Below are 18,038 nucleotides of genomic sequence, written 5' to 3'. Positions count from 1 at the left end.
TGCATTAAAAAAAAAATCGATTCTTTAAAAGCAACACATTGATTACATCAAAGATAGCTTGAGTTAACTCTGTGCCCATCAGGGGCCGTCCCACCACGGGCAACGGTCTGTGTTTAGGCCGAGTCCTGACTCAAGCTGTGGCAGTGTGTTGGAAGCACAGGCAGGAAGAAATTGCCCAGAGACCAGAGTGTGCTTGCACTGTGAAGCCCAGGTCAGGTTCCCACAAGCTGTAGGATGGCACCTTCACCAAGCTAACCGGGAGGGTGTGGGGTTGGGGGTGCGTTGGCAGGTTCAGCCCTCATTTACAGTCCCCGCATTTATCGTGGACAAGAAATTAAATATAAACCCTATTTCCTCCTAATAAAAATTAAAACAAAAACTGCCTCCAATATTTAAAAAAAAGACCCAAATGTTTCCCCACAAGGTTTAAAGCAGAAACACTGAATAAACGGACACCCAGTGACTGTTGCTATCCTGAATTTGTCTCTGGGGATTTCGGGAGGATGGGATGAAGAATATGGGTGGGAGTTGAAGGAACTGGTTTTCTTCTAATACTGGGTATGTGCAAGGTTCCATCGATGTAAGTGGTGTTGACTGATAGTGTGTGATAGAGGCCCATGGGACGGCTGGGGGAAAGGTGCTCACTCATAAACCAGCAAACAAATTAAAGTATTGTAGGAACTCAGCGGGGTAGGCAGGATCTGTACAAGGAAATAGACATAAGGGTCCCGACCCAAAACATTGTCCACTTCCCTTCGCAGATGCTGCCTGACCCACAGGGTTCCTCCAATACTTTTGTTTTTTTTTGCATCGGATTCCAGCATCCGCTGTCTTTTGTGTCTCCACTCATAAACCGAGTGTGGTTGCCTCAGGACCATCTAAGCACACAGGACCAACACCAACATGGATCATCGGGGAGCATCCTTGAATGGGAAGTGATGGACCATCCATGAACAGAAACCAACGCAAACCTTGTAGCAGTCACTTCAGAGTAAAGACTGACATCACCATGGGTTACTCGGGAAGAGTTCATAAATAGGGACTAACACAAGAAAAACGGGATCATCCAGGGACATCCTCAGAGAGAGAACAACACCAACCGTATCATCCAGGGACCCTCTGTGACAGGTGTCAGAAGAAAACACCTGCATACATCAGGGACTAGCCCTGAACAGAACCTACACACCACAGGGACCCTGCCACTGACGAGTATTCAAACTCCAGGCTAGATATCTTTCATAAAAATTTGGCTAAAGTTTCCAGAACTTATTTTTGGTAAATGGGCAGCGACTGTACACAAAGTCAATTTCTTTTAAAATCACAATTATAGTTCAAAGACAGAAAATATCAGTAAATTACAAATTTTACAGTTTCAAAACAGTGCAACTTTTAGTGTAAATATTAATTACATCACAGTTTACTCTTTAAACGTCTATAATAGTTTTCTCTTTACACAATTTTACAACAGTGAAAGTGCCTGGGGTTGTAGCTCAGAGGCTGGTGGGGTAAGAGGGGAGACTGACAGTGTAGCGTCCGACCCACCCTACCTCCTGTGGTGTCGGGAGTGTCCGGACGTGGAGTGTGAGAATCCATCTCCCTCCTCACTTCCGCTTCCCAAATAACGACTTCTTGCTGGACGACTTGTCTCCGGGAAGCAGCTTGGAGCCAATCAGCAGCCGGGCTTTCTCATCCTCCTCCTGCTGCTGCAGGTTACCGTCTGTCTTGGGCTCTGTAATACGGTTCCGTGCCTCCAGGCCCGAGGCTGGCTTCAGCCGCAGCTTCTCCTTTATCACCTGTAGGTGGGACGGGGACCAGGAGGGGTGGGGGGGAGGGGGGGGGGAGAAGCCAGGCATTACATGGGGAACCTGCTGTGCTGAATCATTGGCGGACAGGATGTCAGGACAAGGACCGTTCCGCCCGCAGTGTATGTGCTGGGCAGACATGGATGGTTGTGCCTAGTGCAGGCTCGGCGATCGCTTCGTTCAACATCTGCGCTCGGTCCGCATTGGCCAAACTGATCTCCCGGTGGCCGAGCACTTCAACTCCCCCTCCCATTCCCAGTCTGACCTTTCAGTCATGGGCCTCCTCCAGTGCCATAGTGAGGCCCACCGGAAATTGGAGGAACAGCACCTCATATTTCGCCTGGGCAGTTTGCAGCCCAGTGGTATGAACATCGACTTCTCCAACTTTAGATAGTTCCTCTGTCCCTCTTTTCCCCTCCGCCTTCCCAGATCTCCCTCTATCTTCCTGTCTCCACCTATATCCTTCCTTTGTCCCGCCCCCTGACATCAGTCTGAAGAAGTGTCTCGACCTGAAACATCACCCATTCCTTCTCTCCTGAGATGCTGCCTGACCTGCTGAGTTACTCCAGCATTTTGTGAATAAATACCTTCGATTTGTTCCAGCATCTGCAGTTATTTTCTTAAACTACCCAGTGACAGTCAGCCTGCCCCGACTGATATCTAACCCCTCAAATACAGAACATGTCAGGCAACCAGCTGACAATCAAATGATGAGAAGATAGAATGGGAACATGATCTACATAGTACTTCTCAAGACACGGACACTGCCAACATCTCTCAGCTATCCCTGGTATTCCCGCGGCATGTGGTGACAGTGGTCATCATGCTGCCAAGTTTAGTTGGGGCAAGACTCAGTGGGACCTGATTGGAGTACAATCCCCAGCATGGACTGCTCTGCCGAATGGCAGGGCTCTGGTACCATTGTGCTTCACTGAGACCTGGCTGTGTGAGTCGACCCCCGGCAGCGTGCTGCAACTGGCTGGCTTTCAACTACACAGAGCGGACCGCGACGGAGACGCAGGTGGAATCTGCTTCTACACTAACCAGGACTGGTTCAGCGACATCACGGTACTGTGTAACTTCTGTTCCCCCAATCTAGAATCGTTCTTTATAAACTGCAAACCCCTTTACTCTCCGAGGGAATTTACCTCTTTTATTCTCGCTGGAGTTTACATCCACCCCCAGGCCTGCGAACGTGAAGTGCAAACGTAACTCGCTGACCAGGTATTCAGGGTAGAGAGTGACTCCATGGTGATTGTTTTGGGGGACTTTAACAAGGCCAACCTCAGCCTTCATGTTACCTGCCCTACTAGAGGGGAGAGGACACTTGATCACTGCTACTCTTCAATCAAGAACGCATATCGCTCTCAGTCTCTCCGATCATTGTTTAGTTCACCTTATTCCGACCTACAGGCAGAAACTAAAATCTGCTAAACCTGTGATCAGAACAACGGAAAGGTGGACAAGCGAGGGCATTGAAAAACTACAGTCCTGCTTTGACTGCACTGATTGGAATGTGTTCAGGGAAGCAACCACAAGCCTCGATGAGTACACAGAGTACACTGTGACATTCTATGTCAGCTTTTGCGAGGACAGTTGCATTCCCACAAAGACCCGGATCTGGTTCAACAACAACAAGCCCTGGTTCACAGCAGAACTCAGACAGCTTTGCCAGTCTAAAGATGAGGCCTACAGGAGTGGGGATACAGACCTCTACAGGCAGCCCAAGTACAAACTGAGAAGAGGAATCAGAGCTGCCAAGGAAATGTACTCTGAGAAGCTGAGGAGCAAGTTCTCAGCTAATGACGCTTCTTCAGTTTGGAAGGGCTTGCAAGAAATCACCAGGTACAAGAGGAAAACCCCACGCTCCTTGGACAATCGTCAGCTGACCAACGACCTGAACGAGTTCTACTGCAGGTTCGAGAAACAGAAACATAACCCTGGGACCCCCACCCCCAATCACCACTTCACACGTACTCAAAGACTGACTCCAGTTTGCAAAGACTAGCCCTTTCCACCGCGCCACCCCTCTGCAATCACCAATTTGCACATCCTCACAGAATGACTCCAGTTTAACAGTAGAAATTGCGGAGGTGGAGAGGCTATTCAGAAAACAGAAAAGCCAGAAATCTCCAGGACTGGACAATGTTTCCCCCTCTACCCTCAAGCTCTGTGCCGAACAACTGGCACCGATCTACACAGACATTTTCAACCAGTCCCTGCAAACCTGCACTGTCCCTGCCTGCTTCAAGGTCTCCACTATTGTCCCTGTACCCAAAAAGACAAGGATCACTGGTCTTAATGACTACAGGCCTGTCGCACTTACCTCTGTAGTCATGAAGACCTTTGAAAGACTTGTGCTGGCCCAGCTGAAAAATATCTCAAATCCCCTGCTGGACCCCCTGCAGTTTGCATACAGGGCCAATAGATCGGTGGATGACGCAGTCAATCTAGGCCTGCACTTCATCCTCCAGCACCTCGACCGCAAGGGGACCTATGCCAGGATTCTGTTTGTGGACTTTAGCTCTGCTTTTAACACCATTTTGCCAGAGCTACTACACTCCAAACTCTCCCAGCTGACTGTGCCTGAACCCCTGTCAGTGGATCACCAACTTCCTGTCGGACAGGAAGCAGCATGTGAGGCTGGGAAAGCACATCTCGGACCCGCAGACCCACAGCATAGGAGCACCGCAAGGCTGCGTACTCTCCCCTCTCCTTTACTCTCTCTACACCAACGACTGCACCTCCACAGACTCCTCTGTCAAGCTCCTCAAGTTTGCGGATGACACTACTCTGATTGGACTGATCCAGGATGGGGAGGAATCTGCCTACAGATGGGAAGTGACACAGCTGGCGTCCTGGTGCCATTGCAACAACCTGGAGCTCAATGCTCTCAAGACAGTGGAACTAATTGTAGACTTTCGAAGAGATCCCCCTCCCCTCCCCCCACTCACCATCAACAACACCATAGTCACATCTGTGGAGTCATTTAAGTTCCTTGGAACCATCATCTCCAGGGACATTAAATGGGAGGCCACCATCGACTCCACAGTCAAAAAGACCCAACAGAGGATGTACTTCCTGCGGCAACTGAAGAAACACAATCTGCTACAGGCAATGATGGTCCAATTCTATACTGCTATCATTGAGTCCGTCCTCACCTTCTCCATCATGGTCTGGTTTGGCTCAGCCACCAAGCACGACATCCGGTGGCTGCAACGGATCGTTCGCACAGCTGAGAAGGTTGTTGGCTGCAACCTTCCCCCCATTGACGAACTGTACACTGCAAGGGCCAGGAAGCGAGCGGGCAAGATCATCTCCGACCCCTCTCACCCTGGCCACAAACTCTTCGAAGCACTTCCCTCTGGAAGGTGACTCCAGATTGTCAAAGCAGCCACAGCCAGACATAAAAACAGCTTTTTTCCACGAGTGATAGTTCTACTCAATAACCAAAGTCTGTAGTCTCTTTTTTGTTCTGGTTTATTTTCACCCACATGTTTAGACCCTAATGGTGTATCCTTATTGTTTTGATGTGTTTATGCTTTATTCTTAATTGTTAACTGTATGTTTGTGTTGTCATTTGTGAGCGGAGCACCAAGGCACATTCCTTGTATCTGCATACTTGGCAAATAAACTTATTCATTCATTCATTCATTCATTGTGCCTCAGTTTTAGAGACCCAGGTTCAATATTGACCTTGGGTGCTGTGTCTGTGGAGTTTGCAAGTTATCCCTGTGATCATGTCAGGCTTCTGCAAACAACATTGAGGGCAGTCCATGCTGGGAGTTGAGCTGGTGCTAAACTCAAATCTCCTTGTGTCTCAACTCAACCTGGCCGCTAGTAGGAGATCAAACGGAGCTGATGTTACCTCACAGGACATGGGTCAGACGCAAGTGCTGTGAAGGCAGACATGGAGTAGATGGGCCAAATATCCTCCTCTTTGTTTGTGAAACTCTGTTTAACCCCACTGCCTTGTTAGAACGGGGTTCCCCAGCATGTCACAGTGCAGCCACAGTGCAGGCATGGATTTCGAAAGTGTTGAGATGGACGATCCTCCCGGCGGGCAGAGATTGACCCAGATCCATACCTGGGCGAGCAGAGCCTTGCGACTGTCCCTCTTGACGGCCATGGCGAAGTCGAGCCAGGTCCAGGTGTTGTTGTGGTACTCCAGGGATGGCAGTACCAAGCTGAAGTCCTTCCAGTCCTCGATGTTCTTCTCACCCTGAAACAGACACCAGGTCAGGAACACCATCCATCACCCGGCCAGACAAGTACCAGAAATCCTGGGACCGGGAATCCACACTGACTGGGCCAGGAATGCCAGAACAACATTTGGACAGGTACATGGATAGGAAAGATTGGGAGGCACAGGCAAATGGGACCAACATAAATGAGGCATCTTGGACGAGTTGGGCACAAGGGCCTGTTTCCTATGACTATGACCTATGACTCGAAAATTCTAGATAGAGATCATGTCCACAATTCCACTCATTCAACCACAAGGAGCCCGTGCCCCTGAACGCCAAGCAATTAACGGAACAGGAGATTCTGGGGGACTGTCATCATCAATTACATTTTATCCCCCAAAGAAAATTTAAACAACATGGAACCGTGAGGATAAAAGGCCATTCAGCACAAGGCGCCGGTGCTAGCCCTTTGCATGAGCGCTCCAATGCATCGTACTTCCCAGCTCTGCCCGCAGCCCTGCATATTTCATCATTGATGCAGTTCCTTGTCAAGTGTCACTGTGAATCTGTTCCCCTTCCCTCTCAGGCAGTGTTCTTGATCGCTGTGAAATGCTACAGATAAATTCACTTACAAGGCAGGAGGAGGCCACTCAGCCCATCTGGAACATGCTGGCTCCCAGCATGATCAGTCTGAAGAATGGTCTCGACCCAAAACGTCACCCATTCCTTCTCTCCAGAGATGCTGCCTGTCCCGCTGAGTTACTCCTGCATTTTGTGTCTACCTTTGGTTTGAACCAACATCTGCAGTTCTTTCCAACGCATGCTGGCTCCCAACAGATCCACTCCTTCTCACCATATTTCCCATCAGCCCAGCACATCAGCCCCTCGCCCACTTACTTCTCTTTGAGTCTACCCACCACCCATTTATTCACAAAGGGAAATTTACGTTAATGACACTCCCAGGTCAGTCAGAGTGAAGCTTCCTCTACAGTCTGCCATCACACCTCCCAGGGTCAGTCAGAGACTTCTGCGGCGAGGAAGAGACCGTGTTCCATGTGTACATGGAGTGTGAGAGGTTGCAGCCCCTGTTCGAGTATCTGAAGGGGCTGCTCCTCAGGTTTTGGCTACATTTTAGCCCCATGCTCCTGATATTTGGGCAGCCGGTACAGAGGGGGGAGGGTCAGCCGGGGGGGGGGGGGGCGTCTCCCTGTGGGTCTGCTCCTGGGCCTGGCCAAGATGGCCATCTGCGGGTCCAGGCAGCGGGTAGTCGATGGCCGCACCGGGGTTGGCTGCCTGGCCCTTTTCCTGGCTTACGTCCGTGCCCGCGTGTCCCTGAAGCGGGAACACGCGGTGTCCACGGGGACACTGGAGGCCTTCCGTGAGCACTGGTGGCCGCGGGGGTCGAGCGTAATACTGACGAGGATGACTGTTGTTTTGTAAACTGTCACAAAGGCAGTTCTGATCGTGTTACTTTTTTTGTATGTTTGTTATCATTTTCTGAATAAAAGTATTTGTATTCAAAAAATAAATAAAAAATAAAGGGTCAGTCAGAGTGAAGCTTCCTCTACACGATCGCATCACACACTCCCAGGATGTGTCACAGAGTGAAGCTCCCTCCCAGGGCAGAGACAGTGTGGATGTAACCCTGCGTAAAGCTGCCTCGACAATGTTGAATTACGCTTTCAGTTCCCAGCTTAATCTGCAGGGTGTGAGTTGCTCTTTCACCTTGTAGCTGACGCACAACGGGACCTGAGGAATTTTCACATAGATGAAAGAGTTGTTCATTGCAGCCCTCTCCTTCATCTTATCGATATCGTCCACTGGATGCTGCAAGTAAAAGAACAGGAGGTTGGACACAAGCCCCTGTGGACTGCACAGGACGTGAGAAGCCGGGGAACCTGCCTTCACCCAGCCGAGAGCCCGTTGTTAGTGTTTCCCACTGTGCTGGGCTGTGCCTGGCCAAGCCGTGCCAGCTTCTACCCCTGAACCTGATCCCTGGTGGGTATCAGTGGGGTGGTCTGGGTGCCACTGGGCTGGTGAATGGATTCAACGACGGAGATACAGGAGACTTCAGATGCCGGGAGCTGGAGCAACAAACAATCTGCTGGGGGGACTCAGTGGGTCGAGCAGCATCAGTGGGGAAGCCCTGATGCATTCGACCCGAAACGACGACTGTTCCTTCACCCCCACAGATGCTGCCTGACCCACTGATTTTCTGCAGCAGAATGTGTGGAGAATCAACAAGGGTCTTCTCACCATCACTCCTCCACGTGCCCGGGTGGGGTTGGACTTGCGTATGAAGGTCTCCTCTGGGGGTTCTTCCAATCATCAGTCCCACCCATTTGTTTTGCAGCAAGTGATCGGAATTCCAGGGAAGCAGGTTACTGGAGATCTCCACCTCCTCCCAGCATCCCGGGAATGGTAAACCAGGCTGGAAATGTATGTGGGAAGGCTTAGGGGAAGTCACGAATACTGCAGCGGGATGCCCTGTCAAGGTACTCTCTCTGGCAGCTGCTCAGGTTGGAAGGCGAGGAACATGGGGTTAACATGGGAATCCCGTGGGTCAGGACCCAGGCGACCGAGGGCAAGGCACAGGAGCTGAGAACGTTAGGGACGAAAGGAGGGGGGAGTGAGGGGCTGGGAGGGGGAGTGAGGGGCTGGGGAGGGGGAGTGAGGGGCTGGGAGGGGGGAGTGAGGGGCTGGGGAGGGGGAGTGAGGGGCTGGGGAGGGGGAGTGAGGGGTTGGGGAGGGGGAGTGAGGGGCTGGGAGAGGCGAGTGAGGGGCTGGGAGGGGGGAAGTGAGGGGTTGGGTGAGGGGGAGAGAGGGGATGGGTAGAGGGGAGTGAGGGGCTGGGTAGAGGGGAGTGAGGGGCTGGGTAGAGGGGAGTGAGGGGCTGGGTAGAGGGGAGTGAGGGGTTGGGTGAGGGGCTGGGGAGGGAGAGTGAGGGGCTGGGAGGGGGGAGTGAGGGGCTGGGAGGGGGGAGTGAGGGGCTGGGAGGGGGGAGTCACGGGCTGGGAGGGGGGAGTGAGGGGCTGGGAGGGGGGAGTCAGGGGCTGGGGAGGGGGAGGGAGGGGGGAGTGAGGGGCTGGGAGGGGGAGTGAGGGCTGGGGATGGGGAGTGGGGCTGGGGAGGGAGAGTGAGGGGCTGGGAGGGGGAAGTGAGGGGCTGGGTGAGGGGCTGGGGAGGGGATGGAAGGAGATGGACATATCTGCATACTCACTGCTCTGAGCTGCAGCTCACCTACCTCTGGAAGCTTCCGGAAGGACCTTCGGACTCCTGAGCTCCTGTTTAACCCTGCCGCGACTCCTTTCCCCGATCCCATGCTGATTGAGTCCTCGGGGATGAGCTGCCGAGACTTCACTCCGACCTGGATCCCTGTACAGAGTCGGACGGTGATGTGTGAAAGCCGTGTCAGTGGTCAACAACATGGCTGATCCCTCCCCCCGCCCTTCCTCGCCCCCCGAGACGCACTGGGGCGGCACAGTGTCGCAGCGGCAGAGTTGCTGCCTTACAGCCCCAGATTCGATATTGACTACGGGTGCTGTCTGTACAGAGTTTGTGCGTTCTCCTTATGACCGTGTGGGTTTTTACCAGGTGCTCCAGTTTTCCAGCAGGCAGTGAAGAAAGCTAATGGCATGTTGGCTTTCATAACGAGAGGATTTGAGTATAGGAGTAACGAGGTCCTTCTGCAGTTGTATCGGGCCCTGGTGAGACCAAATCTGGAGTATTGTGTGCAGTTTTGGTCTCCTAATTTGAGGAAGGACATCCTTGCTATTGAGGCAGTGCGGCGTAGGTTCACGAGGTTAATCCCCAGGATGGCGGGTCTGTCATACGAGGAAAGATTGGAAAGACTGGGCTTATATTCACTGGAACTTAGAAGGATGAGAGGGAATCTTATAGAAACGTATAAAATTATAGAAGGACTGGACAAGCTAGATGCAGGAAAAATGTTCCCAATGTTGGGGGAGTCCAGAACCAGGGGCCACAGTCTAAGAAAAAAGGGGAGGCCATTTAAAACTGAGGTGAGAAAAAACGTTTTCACCCAGAGAATGTGAATTTGTAGAATTCTCTGCCACAGAAGGCTGTAGAGGCCAATTTACTGGATGAATTTAAAAGAGAGATATAGCTCTAGGGGCTTGCGGAATCAAGGGATATGGAGAGAAGGTAGGCACGGGTTTCTGATTGTGGATGATCAGCCATGATCACACTGAATGGCAGCTCGAAGGGCTTAGTGGCCTCCTCCTGCACCTATGTTTCTATGTTTTACCCATACTCCAAAGATATGCAGGTTTGTAGGTTAATTGACTTCTGTAAATTGTTCCTAATGTGTAGGATAGAGTTAGTGTATGGGTGATTGGTGGTCGGCGTGGACTCGGTGAGCTGAAGGGCCTGTTTCCATGCTGTATCTGTAAACTAAACTGAACGCACACACAACTCCCATCTCAATTACTGGGCTAAAACCGCAATCTCAATCACAAGGAATGCTCATCAACACTTCTACTTCCATTGAAGATTGAGGTGATTCGGTCGGTCGACGTAAACCCCATCAATCTTTTACAGGTGTGTGGTAGAGACCGCACTGACTGGTTGTTTCACGGCCAGGTTCAGTAACTCAAACGCCCGACAACGAAGGAGATTACAGAGTGGGCATTGCCCGGCCCATCACAGGTACTGACCTCCCTACCATCGAAGGGATCTACAGGAGGCAGTGCCTCAAGAAGGCAGCCAATATCATCAATGAACAACACCACTCTGGTCACGCTCTCATCTTGCTACTACCTTTGGGAAGAGGATACAGGAGGAGTCTGAGAATCGTGACCATCAGATTCATGAATAGCTTCTACTCCTCATCCATTCGATTCCTCCAACTCTGCACAACACTGACCATTACCTCAGCAACTACAATCTACCATGGATGCACTACTGACTTCAGTTTGCACTATAATGATCTGGTTACTTAGTATTACTGATTGATTGAATTGAATCTAATCGAATTGAATCAATTGAAAGATACAGCATGGACAATAGACAATAGATGCAGGAGTAGGCCATTCAGCCCTTCGAGCCAGCACCGCCATTCAATGTGATCATGGCTGATCATTCTCAATCAGTACCCCGTTCCTGCTTTCTCCCCATACCCCCTGACTCCGCTATCCTTAAGAGCTCTATCTAGCTCTCTCTTGAATGTATTCAGAGAATTGGCCTTCACTGCCCTCTGAGGCAGAGAATTCCACAGATTCACAACTCTCTGACTAAAAAAGTTCTTCCTCATCTCTGTTCTAAATGGCCTACCCCTGAAACAGATGCTTCAGCCCAATGAGTCCACTCCGACCATCAAGTTCACACTAGTTCTATGATATCCCACATTTGCATCCACTCCCTACACACTTGTGGAAATTTGCACAGGCTGATTAACCCACAAACCTGCACATCTTTGGGATGTGGGTGGAAACCGGAGCACCCAGAGGAAGCCCACAGTCACAGGGAGAACGTGCAAACTCCACTCCAGAGGTCAGGATTGAACCCGGGTCTCTGGTGCAGTGAGGCAGCAGCTCTACCATCTGATTACAGATTATTAACTTATTGGTTGTTGTATATTTATTATTAATGTGCCTGTGAAGCTGCAGCAAGGAAGGATTTAATCGTTCCATCGGTAGTGCATATGACAAATTAGTCCCTTGACCTTCGAATCCTGCGAAGAGGCCCCCTGTGAGGGCCCCCTCTCACCCTGCCCCAGCGCCACGCCGTGCCCGCCCGCTGCCTTCACCTGTGGTCACCAGCTTCGACTTGTCCTCCTCGTCCGCGCCCGACTCTTCCTCCTCCACGTTGCGGCCTGGGAAGAAGAAGCCCATCATCCTCCTGAAGAACTGGTAGGTCAGCTGAATGGTCAGTGGAACGACGTTGACCTGGAGCCGGGGGGTGAAAGGTCAGAGGTCAGAACAGGCAGGCTGCCAGCACCCCAGTCTCCCCCCCCCACTGTTACCCAGCTAGATCTTGAAAGATGCCCTGCAGGGCCCATAGTCTGCACTGTGGGAGGCGAGGAAGGGAATGAGGCCAAAGCAGAGTCTTGAGGATTTAAAAAAAGACAGCCTGCTAAGTCAGTGAAAATACTATGGCTCATTTCAAGCACTGGACCCAAGCAGAAGGAGGCTGGACTACTACGCAGTTACAGGACAGTCTGCTCTCTGTGTTACAAAAACGGGAGCAGAGACACTGGGAGAAAGAGCAGCCAAAATCTACACACATAACATAGAACAGTACTGAAGATAGACACAAAATGCTGGAGTAACTCAGCACGTCAGGCAGTCCAGAGATGCTGCGTGACCCGCTGAGTTACTCCAGCATTTTGTGTCTATCTTTGGTGTAAACCAGCATCTGCAGTTCCTTTCTATTGCACAGAACAGTACTACACAGGAACAGGCTCTTCAGTCCACAATGTATGAATATGTTGCCAAGCTTAATTATTCTTCTCCACCTGCACATGATCCATATCCCTGCATATGCAAGTGTCTATGTAAAAAGTTCTTAAATTCCATGATCATATCTGCCTTCACCACCACCCCTGCAACGTGTTCCAGTTACCCACACATCTCCTTCAAACTTTCTTCCTCTTTGACATTTCCTGCCTTTGAAAAAGGGAGAGACTGTAGCAGAAGCTGAACTGTCTAGGCTGCTTTCCTTATCACAAGAGCGTGGTTATGATCTTTAGAATTGTGGATGTTGTTGGGCACAGGAGATATGCAGTGAACATTGCCACCCAGAGGCCACTGCACCCTCTGGAATTCCCTCTCGAGATTCCTGTCCACTTTTACTTTGAGCTGTTCCTTAAAAAACACTTATTTGATCAAGCTTTCAGCAATGGCCCTAAAGTTTCCATCTGCAGCTACATGATCATGGTTCTCGTCAGAAACCTGCCCATTCCAGGTATCTGTTTGGTAAATACTTCTCTAAGCTGCTTCCAGCCCATGAACATGTGGAGACCAAGAGGAGACGGAGACGGTCTGAGTCGGTGCTGCTGGGGCAGGGGCTCATCAGTTGGGAAATCTCTGTGTGTGTGTGTGCATCCCCTCTGCAGCTCCGGAGGTTTTACGGGCTGATGTGAACGGCTCCGAGCTTACCTCAAAGTGCTCCTTCACCGAGATCCCTCCCACCGGGGGCCGGACCTTGCTGAAGATCCGGAGGGCGAGCTGGCGGGCAGACTGCGAAGGGTTCTGGGGGCGTAGCACCACCTGACGAAAAACACAAGTGAGGCTGAAAGTGCGTCCGGCCCGATTGTAACGAAATACTGGAATCTATTAGTTAGGAAATGTTAACAGGGCACTTAGAAATGAATAACAGAATTAATTAAGTTAATTCAACAAGAACATCTGAAAGGGAAATCATGCTTGACAAGTGTGTTTGCATAAGGGTGAACCAGTTGACATTATATAGAAAAACAAAGTGCTAGAGATCAGGCAACATCTGTGCAGGGAGTGAACGGGTGACGTTTCGGATCGGGACCCTTCCTTGGGCTGATTGGAGTAAGGGGGAGAGAGTTAGGGAGAGGTGGGGGAGGGGGTCGGCCCCACTGAGCTGCCATTGTTCTAAGACATCGAGAACCCATCAGCAGCAAAGTTCTATCTCCTCCGTTCTCGATGGACCCCGTTTTTCTTGGGCACATGGTTGTTTCATAGACCACTATCATCTGTGTGACCACCATCAATACTGCTAGTCCTTGTTGTGGAGCCTCTCTCCAAATCTGGGAGGGAAACAGTGCTTGCTTTCCATTTTAATCAGCACAAACTCAGAAGAATAAGCAATGAAACATGCAAAGTTCCTCGAGGAGACACAAAGAACCGCAGATCTTGTGAAAAGCACAAAGTGCTGGAGGAACTCCGCAGGCCAGGCAGCATCTGTGGAGGGAATGGCCAGGCGAAATCTTGGGTCGGGACCCTTATTTAAACTGATGGAGTAGTGGGGAAAAAGGGAGAAAAGAAAGGTGGTGATGGGGGAAAAGCCTGGCAAGTGATTTGTGGATACAGGTAAGGGAGGTTTGAATGGCAAAGGTTGGAATAAGTGACAAAGGCTGGAGGTGAAAAGGAGGCAAAAGTGTACAGACAGGTGGTGGTGCTTACCTTGTAGAGAGAGTTTGGGAGCAGGTTGTTCATGGTGAAGGAACCCAGCTCCAACAGATGCTCAGCAGTATCGTCTGATTTATTCACCTGTGGGCAGCAAGCAACAATGTTCAGTCACTGGTCTAAAGAACCAGGACTTTGGTTATGGGGAGAGAACAGGTAGGCATGGCTGAAGCAGGCCGAGGGGTCACCTGGTAGAAGTGGATAAGATTAGGATAGGTATTGATCAGGGAGAACCTTCTTCCCACAGGAGGGGTATTAAAAGTAGTAGGTTTAGGTGAGTTTCAAAGGCAATGAAACTATACTATAGTATAAGGGGCGTGGCTGGGTTCTGCAGCTGCGGCTCACTGGCAGTCTCTCTGTCTTTTTTTTGTTTTTGTCTATTGTTATCGTTAAATGTATGTTTTGATTTATTTTTAACTCTGTATATGTGGGGGGTGGTGGGGGGTGGGGGGAACCTTTTTTTCTAATCTCCTTAACGGAGATGCGACCTTTATCGTGTCGTATCTCCGTTCGCGCTACGGCCTAACACCGTGGAGTCGGCGGCCTCCAGCTGGGATCGACCTTGAAGACTCCGGTCGCAGGGCCTGGACTTACCATCTCGGAGGCTTCGGCCGTGGGCCCTGCAGACCGCAACATCGGGAGTTCGCAGGTCCCTGGCTGGCGACCGGCTTTCGGGAGCTCCAGCCGTAGCAGCTTCGACCGCCCCGAAGCGCGAGGTACGATCGACCCGCTCGCAGGACCTTCATCGCCCTGCGTGGCTCGGCCGCGGCACTTTCCATCGCCCGGTGGGGGCTCAGGACCTTCATCGGCCTGCTCGGCTCGGCCTGGGACTTTCCATCGCCCGGTGGGGGCTTCAAAAGTTGGGAGCCTCGATCGCCTCGAGGCAGTAGTTTGACTGCCTGACCACGGGAGAAGAATGAGGAGGAGATAAGACTTTTCTTTGCCTTCCATCACAGTGAGGGTGTGCCTGGAGCAATCACTGTGATGGCTGTTTGTGTTAAATTGTAATTGTGTGTCTTGTGTTTTTTATTGTCACGTCTACCCTGACGCAAGAGGACGCTGGCGCTATTTGTTCGCCGCTTCTCCGTCAGTTTGTTTGTTTTTATGTTTTGACTGTTTTGTAAAGCGTCTTTGAGCATTTGGAAAAGCACTATATAAAATAAATGTTTATTATTATTATTATTATTATAAAGGCGATCTGAGTGGTCCGTTTTTGCACAGAGTGGTTGAAATCTGGAACACATTCAGGAGGTGGTATAATCAGATACAATTACTGCGATTAAGGGGCACTTAGGCAATTGAATAGGCAAGGCATAGAGGGCAAGGTCAAATGTAGGCAAATAGGCCACAGAACATAAAACAGTACAGCAAAGGAACAAGCCCTTTGGCCCACATTGCCTGTGCTGAACATGATGCCAAACTCATCTCCTTTGCCTGCACTTGATCCACCCCCCTCCATTCCCTGCATATCCATGTGCCTATCTAAAAGTCTCTGAAACACCAGTATCATATCTGCCTTCACCACCACCTCTGGCAGTGCGTTCCAAAACACCCATCACTCTGTGTTAAAAAAAACTTGCCCCACACATCTCCTTTAAACTTTGCCCCTCTCACCTGAAATCCTATGCCCTCCAGTCTTTGACATTTCCATTCTGGGAAAATGGTTCTGACTGTTTCCCCTCCTATGCCTCTCATAATTTTACACTTCTATCAGGTCCCTCCTCAACCATCATAGATGTGGTGGGCTGAAGGGCCAGTCCGTGTGCCGTGCGACTCCCCAGACAGGCAACACTCGGTGAAGCAGGTCTTACGCCAGTTACTACAGTGCGTGTGAGATGATCACCAGTGATGGGGACATGGCAAGTGAACGGGAGGGATCAGGAGAGCGTCAAGGGGAGGATTTATATGGGAATGATGGCCTGGTCAGCTCAGCATTGCCCACAGTGGCTTGCTGCCGCCCCTGGTCTCCCCACCCCCCAGTACCTTGCTGTACAGGAAGCGCTGCAGCTCCAGCTCAGCGATGGCCAGCTGCCCGTCCTCCTCAGTCAGGCGCCAGCGGGCCTGGGCAAAGTAGACCTCGGTGCGCCGCACCACGCTGACGTCCTCCTGCTGCTTGCGAAGCTCCAGCTTGTTGGCCCGCTGCAGCTGGAAGTCCTTGAAACACCTGCAAGGTAAAGGGTGAGGCAGGGTCACAGGGCAAAGGCAACACCGCAGCTATCAGGAGGGCAGAGGTCGCAGGGCTGCTGATGTTGGGTTACTGGCATGGCAGAAGGATGATCCCTTATCATGTAATACAGTATACACTGTAAATGGATTGATTATAATCATGTATTGTCTTCCTGCTGACTGGTTAGCACGCAACAAAAGGCTTTTCACTGTACCTCGGTACACGTGACAATAAACTAAACTAAACTGGACTGATTTAGGTATTTATTCACAAACTGCTGGAGTAACTCAGCAGGTCAGGCAGCATCTCAGGAGAGAAGGAATGGGTGACGTTTCGGGTCGAGACCCTTCTTCAGACTGATGTTCACTACAACCACTGACTGAGTCAGTGATGTGCTTCACAGCACATCACGGCACTTCCCGTAACGCGCTTTAAAACAAGCTCAACACAAATACTTCAACGCAAGGCAAATGTTCTGCGTGCAGCAGAACATTTCAAACCGCAGATCTGGAAACTGCTGAGTATTTAATTAAAGCAGGACTTAATATGCTGGAAACTTAAACAAGGTCGAGTCATAGAGTCATTAAGGAGCGTGGGGCAGGGTCGGGGGGGAGGAGGTGGGGCTGGGTTGAGGGGAGGAGGTGGGGAGGAGTCGCGGAGTGGAGGTGGGGCTGGGTCAGGGTGAGGAGGTGGGGCTGGGTTGGGGTGAGGAGGTGGGGCTGGGTCAGGGTGAGGAGGTGGGGCTGAGTCGGGGTGAGGAGGTGGGGCTGGGTCAGGGTGAGGAGGTGGGGCTGGGTCAGGGTGAGGAGGTGGGGCTGAGTCGGGGTGAGGAGGTGGGGCTGGGTCAGGGTGAGGAGGTGGGGCTGAGTCGGGGTGAGGAGGTGGGGCTGAGTCGGGGTGAGGAGGTGGGGCTGGGTCGGTGTGAGGAGGTGGGGCTGGGTCGGGGTCGGGGTGAGGAGGTGGGGCTGGGTCGGGGTGAGGAGGTGGGGCTGGGTCGGGGTGAGGAGGTGGGGCTGGGTCGGGGTGAGGAGGTGGGGAGGAGTCGGGGTGAGGAGGAGTCGGGGGGAGGAGGTGGGGCTGGGTCGGGGGGAGGAGGTGGGGTGGAGTCGGGGGGAGGAGGTGGGGCTGGATCGGGGTGAGGAGGTGGGGCTGGGTCGCGGGGGAGGAAGTGGGGAGGAGTCGGGGGGAGGAGGTGGGGCTGGGTCGGGGGGGAGGAGGTGGGGCTGGGTCGGGGTGAGGAGGTGGGGCTGGGTTAGGGGGAGGAGGTGGGGCTGGTAGTATTCAACAATAGTACTTCTATTGTTGAAGCCTGTTGCTAAGGGACATTAGGCTGTGATTCTAGGTTGTGCAGAGCAGCAAGATCACAATGAATGGCAGAGCAAGCCCGTGGGTGGCATAGCTAACTGCCCCTCCATAGAACATTGAACAGTACAGTAGCAGGCCCTTCGGCCCACATTGTCCATGTCGAACACAATGCCAGGTTAAACTAATCTCCTCTGCCTAAGCGCAATCCATATCCCTCCATTCCCTGCATATTCATGTGCCTGTCTAAAGGCCTGTTAAATGCCTCTATAGTATTTGCCTCTGCCACCACTCCTGGCAGCATGTTCCAGGTTAAACAACTTGCCCCTGCATGGCTCCTTTATCCCCTCTCACCTGAAAGCTGTAGGTGGTTTCTCTGTGCTCCCATCACAGTGCACAGAGTCGAGTTACAAAGGGGCATCACAAACTGTAGCAAACAAGACCCTGACCCAAACATCTCACA

The 18,038-nt window shown here is 51.6% G+C and overlaps 1 protein-coding gene across 2 annotated transcripts in view; it reads right to left on the bottom strand.

Annotated features, from left to right (window-relative positions):
- Nucleotides 1–1,345: 1,345 nt before the first annotated feature.
- LOC144606223 (bridge-like lipid transfer protein family member 2) overlaps nucleotides 1,346–18,038 on the bottom strand; it is a 65,772-nt gene continuing 49,079 nt past the window's right edge. For both annotated transcript variants that reach the window (XM_078422114.1, XM_078422115.1), the window contains exons 32-39: nucleotides 16,090–16,270; nucleotides 14,104–14,190; nucleotides 13,108–13,218; nucleotides 11,757–11,895; nucleotides 9,234–9,364; nucleotides 7,715–7,816; nucleotides 5,890–6,024; nucleotides 1,346–1,793 (exon numbers count right to left, since the gene is read on the bottom strand). In XM_078422114.1, the coding sequence (XP_078278240.1) occupies nucleotides 1,602–1,793; nucleotides 5,890–6,024; nucleotides 7,715–7,816; nucleotides 9,234–9,364; nucleotides 11,757–11,895; nucleotides 13,108–13,218; nucleotides 14,104–14,190; nucleotides 16,090–16,270 (1,078 nt within the window). In that variant the 3' untranslated portion in view covers nucleotides 1,346–1,601. The remainder of the gene's footprint in view (nucleotides 1,794–5,889; nucleotides 6,025–7,714; nucleotides 7,817–9,233; nucleotides 9,365–11,756; nucleotides 11,896–13,107; nucleotides 13,219–14,103; nucleotides 14,191–16,089; nucleotides 16,271–18,038) is intronic.

The sequence above is a fragment of the Rhinoraja longicauda genome, chromosome 26 (assembly GCF_053455715.1).
Source record: "Rhinoraja longicauda isolate Sanriku21f chromosome 26, sRhiLon1.1, whole genome shotgun sequence".
In the NCBI taxonomy this organism is placed as follows: domain Eukaryota; kingdom Metazoa; phylum Chordata; class Chondrichthyes; order Rajiformes; family Arhynchobatidae; genus Rhinoraja; species Rhinoraja longicauda.
The sequence above is the reverse complement of the archived record's forward strand: the minus strand, read 5'-3'. Positions and strand labels throughout refer to the sequence as shown.